The sequence below is a fragment of the Dryobates pubescens genome, chromosome 15 (assembly GCF_014839835.1).
Source record: "Dryobates pubescens isolate bDryPub1 chromosome 15, bDryPub1.pri, whole genome shotgun sequence".
Lineage (NCBI taxonomy): Eukaryota > Metazoa > Chordata > Aves > Piciformes > Picidae > Dryobates > Dryobates pubescens.
The window spans coordinates 23,231,994-23,256,931 of record NC_071626.1 but is presented as its reverse complement, the minus strand read 5'-3'; the positions used below and the strand labels follow the sequence as shown (position 1 = coordinate 23,256,931).

Here is a 24,938-nt window from a genome sequence, read left to right as displayed (position 1 = left end):
AATTATCTTTCTTTTCAAGAGGTCTTTAAATGTTGTAACAGGTCTTTGTACTTTTGCTAACCATTCTGCAGCATTTTTGTTCACATTCTTGAAGGCCATTTCAAACCATTTTGGTCTCACAGGCAACGCTCAGGTCTGTGCCTGCTCCAAGAATTCACTGGAACATGTTGAATGCTTAGATTGTACTTTTCCCTCTATATTCTGTAAAGCTGACTTTGGTGTTGTTGGTTGTTTTTTTTTATTAAAACCATAGGATCTAATACTGGCAGCCAGCAATTCCAAACAAGCCTCAGTGTGGGGCAATCACAGAATCACAGAATCACCAAGGTTGGAAGAGACCTCAGAGATCATCGAGTCCAACCTGTCACCACAGACCTCATGACTAAACCATGGCACCAAGTGCCACCTCCAGTCCCCTCTTGAACACTTCCAGGGATGGTGACTCCACCACCTCCCTGGGCAGCACATTCCAATGGCTAACAACTCTCTCAGTGAAGAACTTTCTCCTCACCTCCAGCCTAAACTTCCCCTGGCACAGCTTGAGACTGTGTCCTCTTGTTCTGGTGCTGGTTGCTAGAGAGAAGAGAGCAATCCCTTCCTGGCTTCAACCTCCCTTCAGGTAGTTGTAGAGAGCAATAAGGTCTCCCCTGAGCCTCCTCTTCTCCAGGCTACACAGCCCCAGCTCCCTCAGCCTCTCCTCACAGGGCTGTGCTCAAGGCCTCTCCCCAGCCTCGTTGCCCTTCTCTGGACACCTTCAAGTCTCTCAATGTCCTTCTTAAACTGAGGGGCCCAGAACTGGACACAGGACTCAAGGTGTGGCCTAACCAATGCAGAGTCCAGGGGCACAATGACCTCCCTGCTCCTGCTGGCCACACTATTCCTGATACAGGCCAGGATGCCATTGGCCTTCGCGGCCGCCTGGGCACACTGCTGGCTCATGTTTAGGCAGTGGTCAGTCAGCACCCCCAGGTCCCTTTATGTTTGGTAGAATGTTCACCCTGGTGTTATCTATGCCCAGAGAGGATACTTCTCAGGTTACAGAATCATAGAAAACATCCAGTTGGAAGAGACCTCAAAGATCATCCAGGCCACCCCTCATAGCAGTCATGGCTATGACAGCTGCTTGTTCTGAGACTGCCTGTACCTGTTTGTGAAACCTTATCAGTTTCACTCATATGAAATGTTTTATTATTGAGAACCTCCAAAACAAGTGTGGATGTGGAACATAAACAGGATAAGGTTTGATGGTGCAAACTTTAGCAGAAAGCTTAAGGGCAACAAAGCTGGTGAGGGGTTTGGAGCACAAGCCCTGTGAGAAGAGGCTGAGGGAGCTGGGGTTGCTTAGCCTGGAGAAGAGGAGGCTCAGGGGAGACCTTATTGCTCTCTATAACTACCTGAAGGGAGCTTGTATCCAGGTGGGGGTTGGTCTCTTCTCCCAGGCAACCAGCACCAGAACAAGAGGACACAGTCTCAAGATGTGCCAGGGGAAGTTTAGACTGGAGGTGAGGAGAAAGTTCTTCATAGAAGGAGTAATTGGCCATTTGGATGTGCTGCCCAGGGAGGTGGTGGAGGCACCATCACTAGAGGTGTTTAAAAAGAGCCTGGATGAGGCACTTGGTGCCATGGTTTAGTTGATTAGGTGGTGTTGGGTGATAGGTTGGACTTGGTGATCTCAAAAGTCTTTTCCAACCTGGTTAATTCTGTATTCTGAGTATGAGCAGGGAGCTATGAAAATACGGGCTGAGACACATGATGGAGTCATGATGGAAGCAAGGTGGGAACCTGAAGAGTCACCTACAGTAAGATTTTAGTATTAATTCACATTTCAAAACACAACTAAACTGTGTGAAGCCAAAGCCTGTTAACAGCTGGCTCTGGACGTTGACTTTAAAACACACCAGAAGGGAGTGTTGTGGATCCTCATTTTTGATAGCTGTAAGGGCTTGGAATGTGGCTGGGATCATCCCAAAACTGTGAAGTCCCTAGTGGGGTGTGTGTATGTGTGTGGGGAGACAGCAAGAAGGAGAGATTTATAAAGCAGGGTAAATCAATAAAACAGTTTATACAGGCTAGACTTTGACTCTGCTCCCTGCAGAGTGACTCAAAGGAAACAATACATTTCCAGCAAGTTCACAGTAGCAGTAGCAGATTTACTGGGGATAAGATTCAAATTTCTGACTAAAATTGTTTGCCATTTTTATTGTAATTGCTCTTCAGTATCATGTATCACCATCAGAGGTACAACATACACTAGGGAGCTGGTGCAAAATTACTGTGACCTGTTTTGCAGTACTCTTTATTTTGTGGAATTCCTTATAGAATCAATCACAGAATTGTCAGGGGTGGAAGGGACTCTGAGGATCATCTAGTTCCAGCCCCGCTGCCATGGGTGGTGGACAACCTCCACTACATCAGGTTCCTCAGAGCCCCATCCAGTCTTGCCTTAAAAACCTCCAGGGATGAGGCTTCCACCACCTCCCTGGGCAACCTATTCCAGCGTCTCACCATCCTCATGGGGAAGAACTTCTTCCTAACATCCAATCTGAATCTACCCACTTCTAGTTTTGTTCCATTCCCCCCAGTTCTATCACTCTCTGACACCCTCCCCAGCTTTCTTGTAGTCCTCTTCAGATACTGGAAGGCCACAATTAGGTCTCCTTGGAGCCTTCTCCTCTCCAGACTGAACAGCCCCAACTCTCTCAGTCTGTCTCCATGTGCTTATTATGGAGGCACCTCTGCAAGACTATAGCACTCTAGATCTCAGTCCTGTGTTTTAGGTGGAGGTGAGGAGAAAGTTCTTCACTGAGAGAGTCGTTCACCATTGGAATGTGCTGCCCAGGGAGGTGGTGGAGTCACCATCCCTGGAGGTGTTCGAGAGGATATTGGATGTGGCACTTGGTGCCATGGTTTAGTTATGAAGTCTGTGGTGATGGGTTGGACTTGATCTTTGAGGTCTCTTTCAACCTTGGTGATTATGTGATTCTGTTGTAAGGCTTGAACTCACTGCACCTGGGGGTGGGGGGGCTGCAGCAATTTTGCCAAGCCAAGGGATCTCTGGCCCTTTGACTTTCAAAAGTTATTCAGATCTCAAATGAATCCACAGATACTCTGTTGGGAAAAGACATCCTGGCTTTCAGTCATTCCATTTATGTACATGAAATTAAGTAAGATGAATCTGTGTGAGAATGAGTCATCATGTGATTTAGAATGCAATTAACATTGTTGGCCACTGGAACAAAATGTATCTGGCTGTAGTAGAATCACTCACCATAGCAGCCAATATTTCATCCAAGAGGCCTGGCTACAGTGTTCAATATTGCCCTGTAGATCTTGCACTAATGTTACTTTTGACCACCATTACACAGTAGGTCACTACGATGGTACTTTTGCCTTTAGAAGTAGGTCCTCATAGCTTTAAAATTCGCCCCTGGTTTGGGATTTCAGATGCTCACTTGGAAAACTGTGATACTCCAGGATTTACACTGTAAGAGCTGACAGGAATCAGATTTGTTCAGGGTGTTGGCTGCACTTGTCTAGCATTAGATCATATGCAGCTACCAGTAGTTTAATTTTACGGAGCTGATCAACACCCACAGACAGCAGAACACTAACTCCTTGCACTTCTGATAATTGGGTTCTAGCCCAATGTCATTCAGAGTGAGACATTCAGGAACAGTGTGGCCAGCAGGAGCAGGGAAGTCATTCTGCCCCTGTGCACAGCACTGGTCAGGCCACACATTGAATGCTGCGTCCAGTTCTGAGCCCCTCAGGTTAGGAAAGATGTTGAGTTGTTGGAAGGTGTCCAGAGAAGGGCAACAAAGCTGGGGAGGGGTTTGGAGCACAGCCCTGTGAGGAGAGGCTGAGAGAGTTGGGGTTGCTTAGCCTGGAGAAGAGGAGGCTCAGGGGAGACCTTCTTGCTCTCTCCAGCTACCTGAAGGGAGGTTGTAGCCAGGTGGGGGTTGGTCTCTTCTTCCAGGCAACCAGCACCAGGACACAGTCTGAAGCTGTGCCAGGGCAGCTTTAGGCTGGATGTTAGGAAGAAATTCTTCATAGAGAGAGTGATTGGCGATTGGAATGGGCTGCCCAGGGAGGTGGTGGAGTCACCATCCCTGGAGGTGTTTAGGAGGAGACATAATGGTGCCATGGTTTAGTGATTAGATGGTGTTGGATGATAGGTTGGACTTGATGATCTCAAAGTTCTCTTCCAAACTGGTTATTTCTCTTCTATTCTATTCAAAAGCTAGAGTACATAAAATTGGTAGCTGGTTTGCAACTTTGATCTCTTCCTCACATATAAAACTCCTACTGTTGTAAGGGAGTGAACTGAGGATATAGGCTCCTGAAAAGAAAACTCTGAGCTCTGCTACACACTGCTTATTTTGCTATTACTCTTTGAATACTATTTAATTGACATGCATATCTCCTTACCACCCCCTCTTTATTTTAGCTAGGGCCTGATTATTGGTTGGAAATTCCACTAGCATGACTCATCCCTGTGCTGGAAATGGCATCATGTTGTGGGATTTACTTCCCCCCCTCTGCTTCCCCCTCCTACTTTCTTTTTCCCTAAGTGCTTTATCGTGGCACGAGCTTGCAATAACAAACTAGGCAGGAAGTTGGAGCTAATCATTTGGTTCTGAATGCACAAGCCATGCCAAATTTCCCCACAGGCACAAAACAGCCTCTCAAGCTGCGACACCAGCAAATTAAATCCTGGGGGCAGCTGACCAGAAGTAATGAAATGTGTATTTACCATACTGATGCTGTCAGTCCTAAGACACACTGGCTTTACAATCTAGTTAAGTGGGGCACGTTTGTCACTTCCAGCAGTGACAGTGCTCAGGTTTCTCCCTAGCCACCTTCTTGAAAAAAACCAGAAGCCCAGAGATGGTTGGCAACCCTCACCTCATGCAACGTAAAGAACAGGATGCCCAGAAATGATCTGTTCTTTTAAAACACAGCCAAAGTGAAATCCATATCCTAAAGGAGAGAAGTGATCTCATCTGGTGACATGTGGTTAATTGCCAAGCCTTTCCTATTCATTCCTTATCTGCTATTTCATTCTATAAACCAAACCTCAGAGCTGAATGAAAGGTGAATTCTTCAGGAAATCAGATGTACAGAAAAGAAGCTGAGAGAGCTGGTGCTGTTTGGTCTGGAGAAAAGACTGAGAGGGGATTTAATAAATGTTTATAAACATCTGCGGGCTGGGGGTCAAGAGGGAGGGGACAGGCTCTGCTCACCTGCACCCTGTGATAGGACAAGTGCAACGGATATGAACTACAGCACAGGAGGTTCCATCTCAACAGGAGGAGGAACTGCTTCATTGTGAGGGTCACAGAACACTGGAACAGGCTGCCCAGAGAGGTTGTGGAGTCTCCTTCTCTGGAGACATTCAAGACCCCTCCGGATGCATTCTTGTGTGACCTGTGCTGGATTTTATGGTCCTGCTCTGGCCAGGGGGGGTTGGAATTGATGATCTTTGGAACTCCCTTCCAACCCTTAGCATCCTGTGATCCTGTGATAAAAATTATTTCAGGAGCCAATGGATAATAAAACCCAGATACCTCCCACCAACCGTGGGTCTTGTGCACTCAGCAGTTTAAAAGCCTGAGCATGTACAAGTGTGTTGAAGAGGGACACACAATCACTGAAAATAATAGGTACCACTCAAGAAAGGGATCTGTTATGGAGGTGTGCCCCAGCATGAGCCACACAGCTGCTAAAGAGGTGTCACTCAAAGAATGCCTGTGCATCACGGCAGAAGTGGTTCAAAAACACCTGGACACAGGCAACCCAAAAAAAGGGAGGCTGTCATTCCACAGTCCCCACATGCTTCAGAGATGCTTACAACTCAGAAAAAGCTATTTCCCCCCAAGTAGATCACAGAATCATAGAATGGTCTGGGTTGGAAGAGACCTCCAAAGGTCATCCAGTCCAACCCCCTCTGCAGTCAGCAGGGGCATCCTCAACTAGATCAGTATGCCCAGAGCCCTGTCAAGCCTCCCCTTGAGTATCTCCAGGGATGGGGCTTCAACCACCTCTGTGGGCCACCTGTTCCAGTGTTCCACTACCTTCAAAGAATTTGTTCCTAACATCCAATCTAAATCTATTCTTCTCTCCTTTGAAACCATTGCCCCTTGCTGTCACTGCAGGTCTTTGTAAACAGTCCCTCTGCATCCTTCTTGCAGGCCCCCTTCAGGTACTGGAAGATTGCTATTAGGTGTCCCCAGAGCCTCCTCTTCTCCAGGCTGAACACCCCCAGCTCCCTCAGCCTGTCTTCATAGCAGAGGTGCTTCAACCCCCTGATCATTTTTGTGGCCCTCCTTTGGACCTGCCCCATCAGGTCCATGTCCTTCCTGTACTGAGGGCTCCAGACCTGGATGCAGTACTCCAGGTGAGGTCTCCAGGTGAGTTCTCACCAGAGCAAAGTGGCAGAATCACCTCAAAGGATCTGCTGGCCACACATCTTCTGATGAAGCCCTGAGAGGTTTCTATGTATTTAGCTATCAGAGGCATCTTATGCTAACTGTGAGTGGATCATTTGCTGAATGCTACTTGCTATGAATTCAAGAAAACATTGCAAGGGGGAAAAATGTACTGTCTTCAAAATGGGTAATAAAATACCCACAGAATAATCAAATAAACCCACACCACGTATGAGCAATCTCTGATGTAATTATATCCTAGGAATATCTAGAACTCTGCAATTATATGCTTAATTTCCAGCTGTACTTGATTAACATCAGTTATTGTTTATAATACCACCAAACACAAGCAAGCTGCTTTGAATTGTTTGCTGGCACATAAATTTGTTGAGCTCTTTTGCCTGGCTCTTTATAGCAAGGTAGGCACAAGTGAGTTAATACCATCCAACTCAGCAGCAAAGCCAAGGGAAGGCTAGAGCAATTTTAGAGGTAACACCAGTCCCTTTCTTCCAGTGAAGCATCAAATGCAAGTCTCTGGAAGGTCAAACCCCACTGATTTGTACAGCATTATCCCAGAATCACACCTTGTTAGAGGTTGGAAGGGACCTCCAGAGATGGAGTCCACCCCTCATGCCAAAACCAGGACCACCCAGGGTAGTTCAAGCAGGAGTGCATCCAGGTGGGTTTTGAAAGTCTCCAGAGGAGGAGACTGCACAACCTCTCTGGGCAGCCTGCTTTCTCTTCATGTTGAACCGAAACCTTCTGTGTTCAAGTTTGTATCCATTGTTCCTTGTCTTATTACTGAGCAACCCTGAAAAGAGCTTGGCCCCCTCCACTTGACACCCACCCCTCAGATATTGATAGACATTGATCAGATCCCCTCTCAGTTTTCTCTTCTCAAGACTGAACAGCCCCAGTGCTCTCAGTCTCTCTTCACAGAGGAGATGCTCAAGTCCCCTAATCATACATGCACATCAAGCTTAATGTGGAGAAATAACTCTGCTGAATCAGGTCTGTCTTTCCTTAATTGGAGGACAGCCACGCTCTCTGTGGTACTGTAGCACACCTGCTGCTGGAATAAAAGTCCTTTCTTCTACTGTCTTCCCACGTCAGGGAGAGCTGAAATAGGAATCATGCCACATTTTCTTCCTGCAAGGAGAATAGGGAGCAGGAAGGATAAGAGAATCTCTACTTAGTTTTGACAAGATCTAAGCATCATCCCCAGCTGAAGGTTTAATCTATGTGGATCCAAATGCTGGATCAGGACTTAATGCAAAATGCACACACTTGAAATGTGGTGTTTTGATGTACTCAGGGGTAAGTTTGCTGAATTCACCTGAGGCAAAGGAAAACACATGGAAACTTTTGCATAATTGTAGCCTGACATTGTAAACTTTTTGGAGCAATCACTTTGCCATCTGTGAAAAATCACCCAGACTTCCACACCAAAGTATTCATCCATTGGTAACATTGGCTGGTATCATTTTAGCAAGTGAAAAGTCACTCATTATAAGCCTCAGCTCAGCAATTAAAGTTGCATTGCTTCTGGTTTTAAACTCAGTCTTGACACTGTCTAGACTGGTTATCCTACTTGGGCTGGACTTACTGTGTGCTTCTTATGTTTTCTCATGGGTCCAGAGGAGTGGGTTTGCTTAGATCCTTCTCAAGCCTATAGCTTTCCCTATAGGGTAGTGTGACATTGGATACACCTGAAATCTTGAAGCTAATGATATGTATGTGTGGTGGTTTGAGCCTTAACTGGGACTTAAGAGCTCAGATGGGGGCCAGGCTGAAAATCCCTCCCCTGCTCCCCCCTCCTCTTTCCCAAAAGAGAGGGGAAAAAAGGAAAGGAGCAAAATCCAACAAGAAATAATTTGGATGCAGCTTGGAAGTAGAGAGGTAAAGAATTATCTTTACCCAGTGTGTGTGTGTGTATATATATATATATATGTATAAAACAATAACAGGTAGGGTTGAAAGGGTAAGGAACAAGGGCGGATGGAAGAAACAAAAATATGAAATACAAAACCAGTCCTTTGCATAGGCAGAGAAGAAGGGAACCAGGAGCCACCAGCAGTCCTTATCCAGGCAAAGGCAAGGACCAAAAGACCTAATGGCTCCAGTCTCCTCCTTTTTATAGCCTTATTGGGCAGGGAGGGGGAGTGGAACAGACTAATTTAGTTTCTGAGGGGGAAATCCACCTGCAGGGAGGGCAATGTTCTCACAAGCTCTCCCTGCCCTGCTTCCAGGATGGGCATTAACCCATCACAGTATGTAAAGGCAAACTACTGCGATTTAAAATCTTATAGTCCTAGAACCAATTCTTTGCTCTTGGGTTGGGTTTTTTGGGTTGTTTAGGGTGGGGGGTTTTAATGCCAGGACTTGCCAAGACTGTATGTATGAATCACAAACAAGGAGCTTGGCTCCAGCACCATAAATCCCCCCCAAAAAGATGCTCATGGAAGACTCTCCACTCTACAAAACTCTAAGAAGACAGGAGGTAGCCAAGATGCTAGAATTGATCTCTGAGGGAAGTGTCTAGCTCTTTGGTACAGGAACACCCTCACTGAATAAATTGCAAACTAGCCAGGGTTGCCAAACCTAGCCTCCAAATGGAGCTCTCAGCCTGTGAAATATGAAGGAGAGAAAGTTACTGTGAAGCTGGGGACTGAAAATAGCAAGTATTACAGTTTGCACTGGAGGTGAAAAACATTCAAAGCGACGCTGTGGCCTAGTAAACAAAAAGGCAGCACATACTGTAAGCTTTAGCTTTTCCTTCTCATTAATTCCCATGAATCTGTTTCGAAATTCCTGTAGAGTAGGAGTGCTTCTTGCTGACTGCTGGTTTGCACTTAATAAAAAGAGAAGTCTTTTCAGCTGGCAATGACTTAACAAACTTATGCTATATGAAAACAAGGTTAAATGGCTCCTGTCTCACTGCTACTAGCTGAAGAAATATTGAACATGAACTGGTGTGGCTTAGGGAATGAAATGTGCCAACCAAAGCTTATCACCTGGCACAGGTGTATCTGGTAAAGCTTAGCCAGTGCCTAAAATTATTCCTCAGTTTCAGGCTTTCAGAATATATTGCATTGCAGAGTATATATATGATCCTGTTTCTGCAAGATAAAAGAGTCTCAATTTAATCATCTCTTGGGGGGGATTGAAATGATTTATGCTTTGTGGCTTTATTAGAAATGATCTTGCTCCAATACCCTTTATAATCTCACCCTTCTTCCACTCTATTCCACCTTCCATCAGGAAAGAATGGTGGAAGCTTTGTTCTTCAGGATGCAAGGGACTGAGTAGCCAGAGCCTCAGAAAGCACACAGTGGGAATCAGCCTTTGCTACAGACAGGCTGGCCTGAAACCAGATGCCTGTGGACTTTGGCTCTCTGTGAATTGTATTCTGAAAGAATTGCTGCTGTTTGATGTTAACTCTCTTAGAGAATATGAAATGTGACTTTATCAAAAATATGAGGGAAACAGGTAAAAGTGAAGTAACATGGGGTCTGAGTGGCTGGAGAGCAGCCAGGCAGAAAGGGACCTGAGGGTACTGGTTGACAGCAGCTGAACCTGAGCCAGCAGTGTGCCCAGGTGGCCAAGCAGGCCAATGGCATCCTGGTCTGGATCAGGAACAGTGTGGCCAGCAGGAGCAGGGAAGTCATTGTGCCCTGTACTCAGCACCGGTGAGGTCACACCTTGAGTCCTGTGTCCAGTTCTGGGCCCCTCAGTTTAGGAAAGATGTTGAGTTGCTGGAACGTGTCCAGAGAAGGGCAACAAAGCTGGGGAGGGGTCTGGAGCACAGCCCTGTGAGGAGAGGCTGAGGGAGCTGCTGTTGCTTATCCTGGAGAAGAGGAGGCTCAAGGGAGACCTTACTGCTGTCTACAACTACCTGTAGGGTGGTGGAAAGGAATGGAATGGAATGGAATGGAATGGAATGGAATGGAATGGAAATTAACCAAGTTGGAAAAGAACTCCAACATCATCAAGGCCAACCTATCACCCAACACCATCCAATCAACTAAACCATGGCAACAAGCGCCCCATCCAGTCTCTTCTTAAACACTTCCAGGGATGGTGACTCCACCACCTCCCTGGGCAGCACATCCCAATGGCCAATCTCTCTTTCTCTGAAGAGGTGGTTGTAGCCAGGTGGGGATCATTCTCTTCTCCCAGGCAACCTGTGACAGAACAAGCTGTTTCAAGCTGTACCAAGGGAGGTTTAGGCTGGATATTAGGAAGAAATTCTTCACAGAAAGAGAGATTGGCCATTGGAATGTGCTGCCCAGAGGGGTGGTGCAGTCACTGTCACTGGAGGTGTTTCAAAAGAGCCTGGATGAGGCACTTAGTGCCATGGTTTAGTTGATTAGATAGTGTTGGATGTTAGGTTGACCCTGATGATCTCTGAGGTCTTCTCCAACCTGGCTAATTCTGTATTCTGTAATATGCTTTACTTTAGCAAAATCTTTACTCTTGTCTTGCAGAATGCAGAACCTTTCCACGTTACTGTCCAAGAAGACAACTGCATCATTGTCTCCCTAGAAGCATCTGATGTGGTGACCTCATCTTCTGTATATGTCGTGAAGATCGCTGGAGAATCTAAGAACTACTTTTTCCAGTTTGAAGAATTCAATAGCACTTTACCTGCCCCTGTGGTTTTCAATGCCAAATACCATGGCCTATATTACATAGTAACTCTGTTGGTAGTGAACTCAAATATGGTTTCCAAGTCAGCAAGATCAGTCACTGTGTTAACCAGTAAGTAATTCCTTGTTCTTATTTTCTTCTGTTGCTTCTCTCTGTGTGTGGGTTTTGTTTTAGCTTTCCCCAGAAATTCTTGTGAAGAAGGTTGGGTTGGGTTGGGTTTTTTTTTTTCACTCCAGTGTATCCTCTGTGTGTGTAGGATGAATTCTTGTGTGAAAACAGTAGAGTAGATGTGTTAAGAAAACTTGTGAGTGAAAATTCACAAGGTCTGGGCAGGAAGAAAGGAGCAGCATTGGGCTTTCCCCTGATGACCCTTCCTGAACGCTGTCTGGAGAGGTTTAACACACTGAAATAAGTGTGATGGATGCACCTCCTTTCCAGATGTCCATCCTAAACATTTTAAACAGGAGTCCCCAAAAATACAGTAAAAGGCATAAAAAGTGTTGATGGCCATTCCAGTGTAGGTGCTCCTGTTACATGCTGAGGTATACCCTGTTTTAAATGCTCCAACAATGTTCTTTGATGGTGAATTTATTGCAGCAGTAGTAGAATTGGAAAGCAGATAGTAGTCCCCACACACATGCACTTCTGCCAGCACAGCTGAAGGGGTTTGTGATGGAGACCATATTTGTAGTAGTCTGCCTCTTACTGCTTCCAGGTGCATTGATCCTGGGGAAGAGGTGTGATTTCCTTTGCTTCATGCAAAGCACCACAGATTTCTGTGTCATTCCTGCCATATTTCTGGCTCTGCTGTTGCTCCAGAACTCTTTCCATATGCCAGCCTGAAAACAAGTTGTAGAATACGAAGTGATTTCTTCATCTGGAAGACAGATTCACTAAATGACAGAAGAAAAAAAAAAAAGTAATATTTGGATGGAACAAAACCCTTTTCCTGATTTCATGTTAATTTGTGTGCAAAATGGCACCTGAAATCTGTGGAGAATTTTAGTTGGCTTCTAGATGAGGAGTGGTTATGATTTTGTGTGCTTGTATGATTCTGTCAAGAAGGAAATGCCACCCAGTGTAATAGCTGCCCAGGGAGGTGGTGGAGTCTCCATCACTGGAAGTGATTAAAAAGAGACTGGATGAGGCACTTGGTGCCATGGTTTAGTTGAATAGATGGTGCTGGGTGATAGGTTGGACTCCATGATCTGAAAGGTCTTTTCCAACCTGGTTAATTCTGTATTCTGAAACATTTTAGGCTGGATGTTAGGAAGAAGTTCTTCATAGAAAGTCTCTTCTCCAGGCAACCACCAACAGAACAAGAGGACACAGTCTCAAGCTGTGCCAGGGGAGGTTTAGCCTGGATGGTAGGAAGAAGTTCTTCACAGAAAGAGAGACTGGCTGCTGGAATGTGCTGCTGTGTTGGGTTGATCTGAGCTGGAGTTAATTCTCCTCACAGCATTGTTCTAGTGCTGCGGGTTTTGCAGCAGTAGTTGATAACACAGCAGTGTTTTGACTACGGCTGGATCCAGTATCCAAGCTGTGTCCTTTCAACATTTCCCTGCCCCAGGAGTACATTGAGGGGTGGGCAAAACCTTGGGAGGGGACACAGCTGAGCCAGCTGACTCAGACTGGCCAAGAGGTATTCCATACCATATGAGGTCAGCTTAGGTATAAGAAGGAAGTCAAAGAAGGAAGTGTGGGGGTTCATCCATGGCGTTTATCCTCTCAAGGAACCACCACGCTTAGAGAGCCCTGCTGCCCAAGACCAACCATCGTCCTGCTGATGGGAAGTAGAGACTAACCTCTCTCTCTCTCTGCTTTCTTTTGCTTCCGCGCGGTCTATTGCTCTTTGATTATTAGTGTTATTAAATTGCTCCAGGCCAGAGCCAAACCACCACAGCTGCCCAGGGAGGTGGTGGAGTCACCATCACTGGAGGTGTTTAGGAAGAGACTTGTTGGGGTGTTTGGTGCAAAGGTTTAGTTGATTAGATGGCGTTGGGCGCTAGGTTGGACTTGATGATCTCTGAGGTCTTTTCCAACCTGGTTAATTCTATTCTATTCTATTCTATTCTATTCTATTCTATTCTATTCTATCCTATCCTATCCTATCCTATCCTATTCTAAGCTCATTGCAGTAGCTTCATAGATTACCAAGTGAGGTGTTTGAAACCCAGAAGCAACCAGATTTTGCATCACCTCCACATGCTGCAGCCTTCCCTTGTGTGCTGAGGCTGTGCCCTGAAGGGGTCAGGAAGGGTCTCGTGGGAAAAGTACCACAGAATCATAGAATCATAGAAACAATAAGGTTGGAAAAGACCTCAAAGATCCAACCTGTCACCCAAGACCTCATGACTAAATAAGGCATGGCTTCAAGTGCCAAATTCAGTCCCCTCTTGAACACCTCCAGGGATGGTGACTCCACTCCGTCCCTGGGCAGCACATTCCAATGGCCAATCTCTCTTTCTGTGAAGAACTCTCTCCTCACCTCCAGCCTAAACTTACCCTGGCACAGCTTGAGCTGTGTCCTCTTGTTCTGGTGCTGGTTGCCTGGGAGAAGAGACCAACACCCTTCTGGCTACAACCACCCTTCATGTAGTTGTAGAGAGCAAGAAGGTCTCCCCTGAACCTCCTCTTCTCCAGGCTAAACCACCCCAGCTCCCTCAGCCTCTCCTCACAGGGCTGTGCTCAAGGCCTCTCCCCACCCTTGTTGCCCTTCTTTGGACACGTTCAAGAGTCTCAATGTCCTTCTTAAATTGAGGGCCCCAGAACTGGACACAGGACTCAAGGTGTGGCCTAATCAGTGCTGAGTACAGGGCACAATGACTTCCCTGCTCCTGCTGGCTACACCATTCCTGATCCAGGCCAGGATGCCACTGGGCTTCTTGGCCCCCTCATATTGCAAGTCTTTCCTAAGCTATATGTGCAGGAGCATTGTGAGCAATTTAAAGGTTCAAAGGCAGATTGAATTTCCCTTTTTTTATTTTTCAAATGACTGCTTTAACCCTGCAGACTAAATAGCAATTCTAATCCAATTTTCTATTTTATGGTTTGTTTATTTCCTTTAAAAAAATAGTTGACCTATTGGCTATCATATAAAACTGGGAGAGAAAATGCCTCAGTGTGCATATCCAGTGGGTTTTGAATGCTGCCCTTGTAGCTGTGCAGCAGGGCTCACTGCTATTTAATTTCCAGAGCCCACAAGGGTTGCTGGTAGCAGCACATGGCGTGATCCAGATGGCAGGTGGTGTACACACTCCTGTGCAAGTGATCTCTGAAGGAGAAAGGGAGCCAGTGTCGCTCAGCCCATCAAAGCCAACCCCAGACTTTCCATTTCTGGCTCAGGAGGTTTCCACAAGGTGTTCCCAAAAGAGCAGGAGGCTGATGGCTCCAAGGGGCATATTCCACATCATTTTCCCTCCTCTGAGGCAGGTCAATACCCTTCCCAATGGGAAGGAGCCCTCCCCTTTCCACCACCTGTCTTTTGAGGCAGTGCTGGCAACACCTCAGGGTTTCCTGCTGTGGCCTCTGCTGCTCACCCAGACCTTGGAAGGACCAGTGATTCTGGCAGCTGGCCAGTGCTGCAGAGGGAAGGAAAGACCCATGGCTTTGGCAGTCATCCAGCACTGCTTGGGGAGCTCACATACCAAAAAGAGAACAGTGAGCTTCACTGGGGTTTGTCTCTACAGAAGGACACCCTGATCCAAGGAAAAGAAAGGGCATTCCTAGAAGCAGCACTGAAAGATGCTGCACAGAGTACTGAGAGTATGCTGTATGTTTGTGAGCTTCATAAGGGAGAGAGCCCAATCCCCTTCCTCATACTTTCTGTCAGGCAGGAAGCCGAGTGCTTGCTCTGAGGTGGCAGCCTCATCTACTAACATAGAGGAATGAAAATAGATTTGTATTGGAAGGATAATGTGGCAGGCTGAGCTTTTAAATGTGTTTTTCAGTACAGTACAGTTAGGCCACACCTTGAGTACTGTGTCCAGTTCTGGGCCCCTCAATTTAAGAAGGATGCTGAGACACTTGAACGTGTCCAGAGAAGGGCAATAAGGCTGGGGAGGGGTCTGGAGCACAGCCCTGTGAGGAGAGGCTGAGGGACATGGAGTTGTTTAGCCTGGAGAAGAGGAGGCTCAGGGGAGACCTTCTTGCTGTCTACAGCTACCTGAAGGGAGGCTGTGGTCAGGTGAGAGCTGGTCTCTTCTCCCAGGCAACCAGCACCAGAACAAGAGGACACAGTCTCAAGCTGTGCCAGGGGAAGTTTAGGCTGGAGGTGAGGAGAAAGTTCTTCCCAGAAAGAGAGATTGGCCATTGGAATGTGCTGCCCAGGGAGGTGGTGGAGTCACCATCTCTGGAGGTGTTCAAGAGGGGATTGAATTTGGCACTTGGTGCCATGGTTTAGTTGTCATGAGGTGTTGGGTGGTAGATTGGACTTGATGATCTCTGAGGTATTTTCCAACCTTTTTGATTCTATGATTTTATGATTAAAACTCAGGTAGTGATCATTGGCTTCTCCTTCAAAACTGTGTGAGGTGAGAGTTGAATTCCCTTTTATTTTTTGATTTATTATTTTAATCTCCTTTTATTGGTATTGCCCATTGCCTATTTTGCATCGTTTCTACCAGTTAACTTGATCTATTTGGCAGATAAAACTTAGGATGCACTCATATTTTTCTTCATGCCGTATGCTCTCTCTGCCTCTTTAGCATTCTTAGTTTATTTTAACCATGCATCAGATTTATTCCATCTATATCTTACACACAGAAAATTGCTAAATTGCATCTAAGCCTCCAAGAACAAATTATTTCCTGTTCTAACTTCATTGGTATCAAGAGAGTTTTACCAAGGGCAGATTTACCCCATTCAGGGGAGACCTTATTGCTGTCTACAACTCCCTGAAGGGAGGTTGTAGCCAGGTGGGGATTGGTCTCTTCTCCCAGGCAACCAGCACTGGAACAAGAGGACACAGTCTCAAGCTGTGCCAGGGGAAGTTTAGGCTGGAGGTGAGGAGAAAGTTCTTCCCAGAAAGAGAGATTGGCCATTGGACTGTGCTGCCCAGGGAGGTGGTGGAGTCACCATCACTGGAGGTGTTCAAAAAGGGATTGGACATGGCACTTGGTGCCATGGTTTAGCTAGTCATGATGTGTTGGGTGACAGGTTGGACTTGATGATCTCTGAGGTCTTTTCCCACTTTATTGATTCTATGATTCTATGATTAGGCTGCTACAAGATAAACCAGGCAGCATGGGCAGTGGTGCCAGTGAAGCTTTTCCCTAGAGCATGCTTTGATATTTCATGATAGATTTCTGGGCATCTCCTGATGCCTGCAGAGGAGTCCATGCAGGGAGGTGCAGTCTTTCAACCTGGCCATATGCTAGAGATCTGAGTTTCACTCAGAGCAGTGTGTGTCCAAGTTGTGTGTGTCAACACAAGAGCAAGGTCCTTCAAAGAGATTTCCTACTTATAACTTCAGTGAGTCATGAAAGACCTCTGCTTTCCAAGGGTATATCTTGATGACATTTCCTTCCTCCTGTTCACATAGCTTTTCAGCATTTTGGCAAGAAAAAAGGTATGTCTCTTGGTCAAAACTTCATCCCATTCATGTCAGAGAATACTTTTGGTTTAGAACTCAAAGGCTTCTGTCCAGGAAAAAAAGAAAAAGACTCCTCAAGAGAAATGTTATTTGAAAGCTAACAAAATATATACTTTCTGCAGTATATGTATGCATAAATATGTACATTAAAAAAAACATAAAGTCTCTTAACATTAAATAAATATACATATATCACAGGCTCACAGGATGTTATGGGTTAGAAGGGACCTCTGGAGATCTTCAAGTCCAATCCTCCTGCCAGAACAGGACCATAGAATCCAGCACAGGTCACACAGGAACACATCCAGACAGGGATGGAAAGGCTCCAGAGAAGGAGACTCCACAACCCCTCTGGGCTGCCTGATTCAGTGCTCTGTGACTCTTACAGTAAAGTTCTTCCTCCTGTTGAGGTGGAACCTCCTGTGCTGTATTTTATGTCCACTGCTCTTTGTCCTATTCAAGGGTGCAACTGAGCAGAGCCTGTCCCTTCCCTCTTGACCCCCAGCCCTCAGATATTTATAGATATTGATCAAATCCCCTCTCAGGTTTCTCTTCTCCAGACTAACCAGTCCCAGGTCTTTCAGCCTTTCCTCATCAAGCAGTGCTCCAGTCCCTTCAACATCCTTGTAGCCCTGTGTGGGACTCTCTCAAGTAGATTCCTGTCCCTCTTGAACTGGGGAGCCCAGAACTGAATGCAATATTCCAGGTGGGGCTTCAATAGGACAGAGTAGAGGGGGAGGAGAACCTCCCTGGGCCTACTGGACACACTCCTCTAAATGCACTCCAGCATCCCATTGGCCTCTTTGGCCACTAGGGCACATTGCTTCCCATTCATTGCTTCCCATTCATTGCCCACCAGGACTCCCAGGTCCTTCTCCAGGGGGCTGTTTTCCAGCAGATCACCTCCTAACCTGTACTGATGCAGTTTATTCTTCCTTCCTAGGTGCAGGACTCTGCACAAACCCTTGTTGAACCTCATTAGATTCCTCTTGGCCCAGCTCTCAGTCTGTCCAAGTCTTGCTGAATGCAGACACAGCCTTCAGGTGTCTCAGCCAAGCCTCCCAGCTTGGTATTGTCACCAAACTTGCTTAGCAGACACTCTGTCCCATCATCAATGCCAGTGATAAAGATGTTTCACAGGATGTATGCTACCATTTGAAGCTTTTTTGTTAACTTGGCTCTTCCCTGCTTGTCTGATTGGAGTAATTTCAGAGCATTCTCATGACGATCAAAGCACCACAGAGGCTAGAATTTCCTTGTTTGGGTTCTGTGGGCCAGATTGTTCTTACATAAAGTATGAGCTTTTTGTTGCAATATTTCTTCTCAGAGCTCAAAGGTTTTGTCATCTTAGCACAATCCACACCTCTTCCTGAGCTAGAATGGTAGAAGGACAAGATAAACAGAGCACGTTTAATTCTTAGATAGGAAACCTATAAAATAGAACCTGAGCACAGAATAGCATTTTGTTCTGATTCTGCAGCAAAGCTGCATGCAGCAAACTGGGCTCAGTACTTCACTGGAGGAGAACACCCAAAATCCTGACCTCTTCTTATTAAAAATCCCTGTGATAGTTTCCACAAGAATAGGTGTATCAGTCTTGCCACCCTGACCAGATCTCTGCCAGTGCTGTTTTGTTGTGCCTGTCAAAATTACCTTCCTTCCAATTATTTCAAGCTCAGTTTCTTCTGCTCTTGTGGTGTTTTGGCTTTTCAGTGAGAGTGAAGTAGAATAGAATGGAATAGAATTAACCAGGTTGGAAAAGACCTCAGAGATCATCAAGTCCAACCTATCATCCAACACCATCTAATCAACTAAACCATGGCACCAAGTGCCTCATCCTGTCCCCTCTTAAACACCTCCAGTGATGGTGACTCCACAACCTCCCTGGGCAGCACATTCCAATGGCCAGTCTCTCTTTCTGTGAAGGACTTCTTCCTAATATCCAGCCTAAACCTCCCCTGGCACAGCTTGAGACTGTGTCATCTTATTTTAGTGCTGCTTGCCTGCGAGCAGAGACCAATCCCCACCTGGCTACAACCTCCCTTCAGGTAGCTGTAGACAGCAAGAAGGTTTCCCCTGAGCCTCCTATTCTCCAGGCTAAGCAACCCCAGCTCCCTCAGCCTCTCCTCACAGGGCTGTGCTCCAGACCCCTCCCCAGCTTTGTTGCCCTTCTCTGGACAGGTTCCAGCAACTCAACATCTTTCCTAAACTGAGGGGCCCAGAACTGGACACAGGACTCAAGGTGTGGCCTAAGCAGTACTGAGTACAGGGGCACAATGACTTCCCTGCTCCTGCTGTCCACACTATTCCTGATACTGGCCAGGATGCCACTGTCCTTCTTGGTCACCTGGGCACACTGCTGGCTTATGTTCAACCTACTATCATCCAGTACCCCCAGGTCCCTTTCTGCCTGGTCGCTCTCCAGCCACTCTGACCCCAGTCTGTAGCACTGCATGGGGTTGTTGTGGCCAATGTGTAGAACCCAGCATTTAGATGTGTTCAATGTAATCTAAGTACCTCCAGAATTTATACATGTCATTTAGTGTTTTGCCAAATTTGAAAGAAAACTCTGCTCATTAGTACTTGGTGCTAAAGTAGTTGATGAGAGAAATACAGAGCAAGGATGTAAAAATCAGTGACTGAAGTTCTCACTCATCCTCTATTTCCCCGGTTTGAGGCCTTGTTTTGTTCTTCCCAGGGTGACTCATGCCCATATAGCCCTTTTTATTTCCAATTACTTGTCTATTTTTTTTTTCCTGTTTTGTTTGGGTTGGGTTGGGTTTTGGGGTGTTGTGAGAGACTAAAAGCTTGTCTCTCCTGGTGTGACTCAACAAAGATAAAAAGACTTGATGCTTGCCCAGACAATAGCTGATATGTGTTGGGCAGAGCCACTGGAACGACTCTTGGGAAGGTGCAAAGATAACATCAATCACTGGCCCACAGCTGGCCTCACTACAATGGACCGAGGCCACCTTCAGGAATATGCATAAGACAAGATAATCTCCACCCATCAAGTACCCTGGAAAGGGAGGATGGTGAGACAATGGACTCACCACCTGTTTCCTGGTGTGTAATGAGTGTGTGGGCAGGTAGATGGAGAAGGAGGAGGCGGAGGTCCCCCCGCTCCATCCAGACTCCTGCCCAAACACACAGGAATGCACAGAAAGATTTCCTGGGGAACGATACCTGGATACTTACCTAAGGAGGATTTCCTGGCCCCTGAATTCCTGAGGGACAATACTTGGACACATACCTAAGGACTAAAATTTGTATAAAAGACTTGAGCCACTACTGGCTCGGCGGCAGAAGGAAAATAGAGAACCAAAAAGACAGAAGCTCTGAAGAAAAGAGGCCGTGGAGCCTGGAAGACACGGAACCAAAAACACAGATGAAGGAAAACACAGGAGAAGGACAATGAGAAAGAAAGCACGAGAGAAGGAAAAGCCTGGGACAATGCTGAAGCAGACTGAACCCTCTCTCCGAGTCCTGAGTTCCGCCTGCTGCAACTCATGGAGCTGAAGAGGCTGCCCAGAGGACCACATCTCTTCTCCAGCCTCAGCACCGTTTCTCTACAGACCCAACATCTCCTGCAGCACCTTTCCTCCACAGACTCAAACTGTCTTGGGGGGCTGAGGGGTGTGGTAGTATAATTCCTTTCCTCTTCTCTCTCTCTCTTCTCTCTCTCCCTCTCTATTTTTTCTCTCTCTCCCCTTCTGAACCATCCACTTTATTTCTGTAATAGTCTAGCTGTTGATCTTTTGGCCTCATTTGTGCCTCTCATTTCACAACACGGGAATATTCAAAAGAGCTGAGTCTCTTTCCCTCTCCAGACCGAGACAGGTGTGGTTTGTTGTTTTGTTTTGTTTGGGTTTTTTTTCTGAAGGAAAAAATGTTTGTACCTTTGAAGGAGTGGAGAAAGCAGTACATTGGAGAGCCATCATGTGGTATAGGAAAAATTAATCTCTTCTGGGAATTGGAGAAATCAGGATCTTAGGATTTCTGAGGGTACTTAAGAGCAGCTCTCACTGACTTTATTTTTTCCCTTTAGCTTATAATTAGGAGTCTTGAATAGTAAATGTCTAATTGTTTCCAAAGCCAAGGATTCCTCACATAAATCACTGTAATATATTCCCTTTAGGGAGGCTTCTGCCTCTGTGTCTTCTACCAAAACAATATTCTCCTCAAGAGATGGGTCTGCTGCCTGGGACTCTGATCTCTTCAGCTCTCAGAAAATAATTGACATTAGGCCTAGTTAATGCTTGGTTGTCATTATGCCAGATGCTGCAGGAAGTGATTCAGCAGGTTGAATCCTTTCCTCTGGCTCGCTAATGGATCAGAGCTGTTGAAGTAAGAGCTGCAGAGTTTGGGTTGCTTGGTTCATTGTGGGGGTTTTGTTTGTTTGTTTGTTTTTTCCTCTAGTGAAATGTAAAACTTAAGCCTTTTGTGTTTTTCTTCCTTAAAGCATGGCATGGAACATCTTTTAAAAGGCTGGTGATTTGTGGCAGCCCTAGTAGTGAAATGTAACCCAGAAGCCCATCTAGGTCCATTAGTGCTCAGCTTTCGCCAGCAAACAAATCACGTTAGCCCTCTTTTAAGGCGAAGAAGCCCCTCCATCAGAATCAAAGAAACAGAAAGGACTGCAAGCATAAGATTTCCTGCCACGATTTCCATTGAAAGGCTGGTCTAAAATACTGCTCTAAATGTGCTCAAAAGCAACACATGTGCCTTTGCTTTTATGACATTATTTTTAAGTTTGTATCATCTCTTTATCTGTCAGTTTATACGGACACCTAGAAATTGCAGTATATACCATCACAGCTCAGGTACTGCTTTCATGCCACTTCCCTAAGCAATAGCACATGCTATTTCTGTGACCTATCATCAACTTGAGCATTATGCTCCTAAAGCATTCAGCAGCAGCTTTTTAATCTCAAAAACTGGTTGTTTTTTAGCAAGAGATAAATCCCTAAAGTTCATCACATAATGCAAGATTTCCCCTGGCTATGGCTTACTCCTAGCAACTATAGATATGTAAATAGTATTAACTTGGGAGGAAAAATAACATAATTCACAACTTCTTTGTGTGAATCACAGCATTGTTGAGGCTAGAATAGACCTCTGAGATGATTAAGTCCAGCCTCTGACCTAACACCACCACACTGACCAGAGCATGGCACTAAACGCCACATCCAACCCTTCCTTAAACACCTCCAGGTTCGATGACTCCACCACCACCCTGGGCAGTCCATTCCAGTGTCTTATTCCCCTTTCCATGAGAAAGTGCTTCCTAGCATCCAAGCTAAATCTCCCCTGGCACAGCTTCAGGACATGCCCTCTGGTCTTGTCACAAGTTGCCTGGGAGAAGAGCCTGCCCCCCACCTTACTACAACTTCCTTTCATGTAGTTGTAGAGTGTGGTAAGATCCCCCCTGAGCCTCCTCTTCTCCAGGGTAAACACCCCCAGCTCCCTTACCGTCTCCTCATCAGCCTTTCCCTCCAGTCCCTTCCCCAGTCTCCTTGCTCTCCTCTGGACCTGCTCCAGCACCTCAAGATCTTTCTTGCAGTGAGGGGCTCAGAACTGCACAGAGTGCTCGAGGTGAGGCCTCACCAGTGCTGAGTACAGGGCAGAATTCCATCCCTAGTGCTGCTGGCCACACTACTCCTGAATCAAGAGAAGTGTCCATGGGAATCAGGTCACTCCATTAATAGAACTTCTTTTTTTACAGAATTTATGATAGGAATGTAAAACATGATTCATTTAGGTTTGAATGTGAGAAGCAGGAGTTGCTAGCAGTCCCATTTCAGCCACCCACACGTAATACCACATCTAACCTGCCACAGTAATCAGTCATTGATTCACTCTATAGAGTGAGCTGACCTACAGCTATTAAAACCAAATTGGTTTGGACTGGATTGTGCTGCTTTTTTTAAAATGGGCTGTTTGGTTTGGTTTGGTTTTCTTTCCCCCTGAATTGCAAATGTTAATATCTAGGGGGAAATTGAATGCATTAATGGAGGATTCAGCAGCTGGAATTTTCCAGGGCATTCAAGGAAGAGGTTATCCTCATTTATTGTGCTCTCTTCATATTTATGTAATGCAAGTTGCTTGATAAATGCAAAATGCTGGAGAGTCCAGGAAAAAACACAGAAGCTTCCCATAAAGAGATATAACAGGAAAGCAGTTGCTATAGGAGCAGCAGATTCTGAGACAATAAGACAGAAAAAAAACAAAGCAAATTTAGGTCTTTATCCTGTGAGCTTGTCTGTGTGTATTTAATATAACCTGCAAGTCTAAAAATAAAGAGATTATACATGAAGTGCCTTAAATAAGATATTAGAGGGATCTCAAAATCCTCTAAGTCTCTTGTGTAATGTGGCTTCAGGCATCAATGCAGTACAGAGCATTTAGACAGCTCAAAGTTTTCTGGAGCATTATATTGGACTTCATTTAGGCTGTTTCCTGAGAACCACTGAAACCTGTGAAAGGCTAGATACTAAATCCTGGAAATTGTAAAAGGAAAAAGACCAGACTGTTTGTGTTCTGAATTACAAATACTGAGTGAGAAGAGTGGCATTTCACATTTTCTCTGAGCTTAATCACCACAGGAGCAGTTAATAAGTGAAAAAAACCAGAGCATGATTTTTATCTGCCGAGTGTCCTTTTAATTTCACAGTGTGCAAATAGCTTTTGATGTGAAGATTTGGTGCCGAAGGAAGGAAGATAATGGCAGAACCTTTAAATTGCATTATGTCCCTCATGCTTCTCTGCTAACATCAGCCATGAGCAAAGAGAGGATAGTAAGTGGAAGATAACAACACGAAAGAGTCTGTGGTGATTACCGCTTAATTCAATTATTGGTTAATTAAATCAAAGCATCAGGAGGGGGAAAAAAATCATTTGGATTAGAAATGAATATAACTTCCACCCTTTATTTGATTTGTTGTAGGAAGGAATAAATGGGGTAATTTAATCACTGACACAGAGTTTCAGTAGTTCTTTCAGAAATAAGGAGCTCTCAGATGTGAATGAGATAGCAGAAGCAAGCCTAGGGCACACCCGATAACATGAAAGATGATTGCATGTAAGCCCTGTGCTGTTTTAGAGATCCTTATTGACATTTAAACTCCTATTGCTTGCTGTGTGAGCTGTGATATGAAGCCTCTGGTCATGTGGATAGTCAGCTCAACAATTTATTTCAGAATAAATAAAGAATAGATGGGGAAAGCCTCAGCAGAGAAGGGCAACAAGGCTGGTGAGGGGCTTGGAGCAGAAGCCCTATGAGGAGAGACTGAGGGAGCTGGGGTTGCTTAGCCTGGAGAGGAGGAGACTCAGGAGTGACCTTATTGCTCTCTACAACTACCTGAAGGGAGGTTGTAGTGAGGCAGAGGTTGGTCTCTTCTCCCAGGCAAGCAGTACCAGAACAAGAGGACACAGTCTCAGGCTGTGTCAGGGGAGGTTTAGGCTGGAGGTTAGGAGGAAGTTTTACACAGAGAGAGTGATTGCCCACTGGAATGGGCTGCCTGAGGAGGTGGTGGGGTCGCCGTTGCTGGGGGTGTTCAGGGCGAGGCTTGACAGGATGCTTGGTTCCATGGTTTAGTTGATTAGGTGGTGTTGGATGGTAGGTTGGACACGATGATCTCGAAGGTCTCTTCCAACCTGGTCTATTCTATTCTATTCTATTCTATTCTATTCTATTCTATTCTATTCTATTCTATTCTATTCTATTCTATTCTATTCTATTCTATTCTATTCTATTCTAAAGAGGGCAGGCTTTGTTTCCCGTGATCCATTTCATTATGCCCGTTTATTTCTAGGCTATCACCAGCTATCAGCAAAATTTGCACAGGTCCCATCACTGTTGGTATCTGTGAGATTGGGAGTTTCTATTAGTAAGTGGTTAACATGTTGACATTTACCTGAAACTAATGAAGTATCTTAGCCATGAGAAACAGTTTAATAATCCCACACCACTGCATTCTCATGCTCTGGCAAAGTTGAGTGATAATGCATCTTAAAGGTTCTGTTTGCATCTGTGGCTTTTGCCCTTAATTGGTTGTTCTTCACTTCTCATCACATCTGAAAATTTAGTAGTGTGGTGAAAATGAAGTGCTGGTGATTGAGTTTTGATCTTTGTTTCCACTGCAGTCTTTTCCACCTTTGATTAACCTTTTGCATCTTCTCTGGGATACCTCCACTTTTGAAACTGGTCTTCCCTTTCAGCTCCTCTTTCTCTTGCCCATGATGACTGTGTGCTCTTTGGAGAAAAA

At 45.5% G+C, this 24,938-nt stretch overlaps 1 protein-coding gene across 1 annotated transcript in view; it reads left to right on the top strand.

The window, feature by feature from the left end:
• PTPRO (protein tyrosine phosphatase receptor type O) overlaps window positions 1–24,938 on the top strand; it is a 228,235-nt gene that overhangs the window by 124,137 nt on the left and 79,160 nt on the right. The window contains exon 2 of the mRNA XM_054167854.1: window positions 10,916–11,189. Coding sequence (XP_054023829.1) covers window positions 10,916–11,189 — 274 coding nt within the window. The remainder of the gene's footprint in view (window positions 1–10,915; window positions 11,190–24,938) is intronic.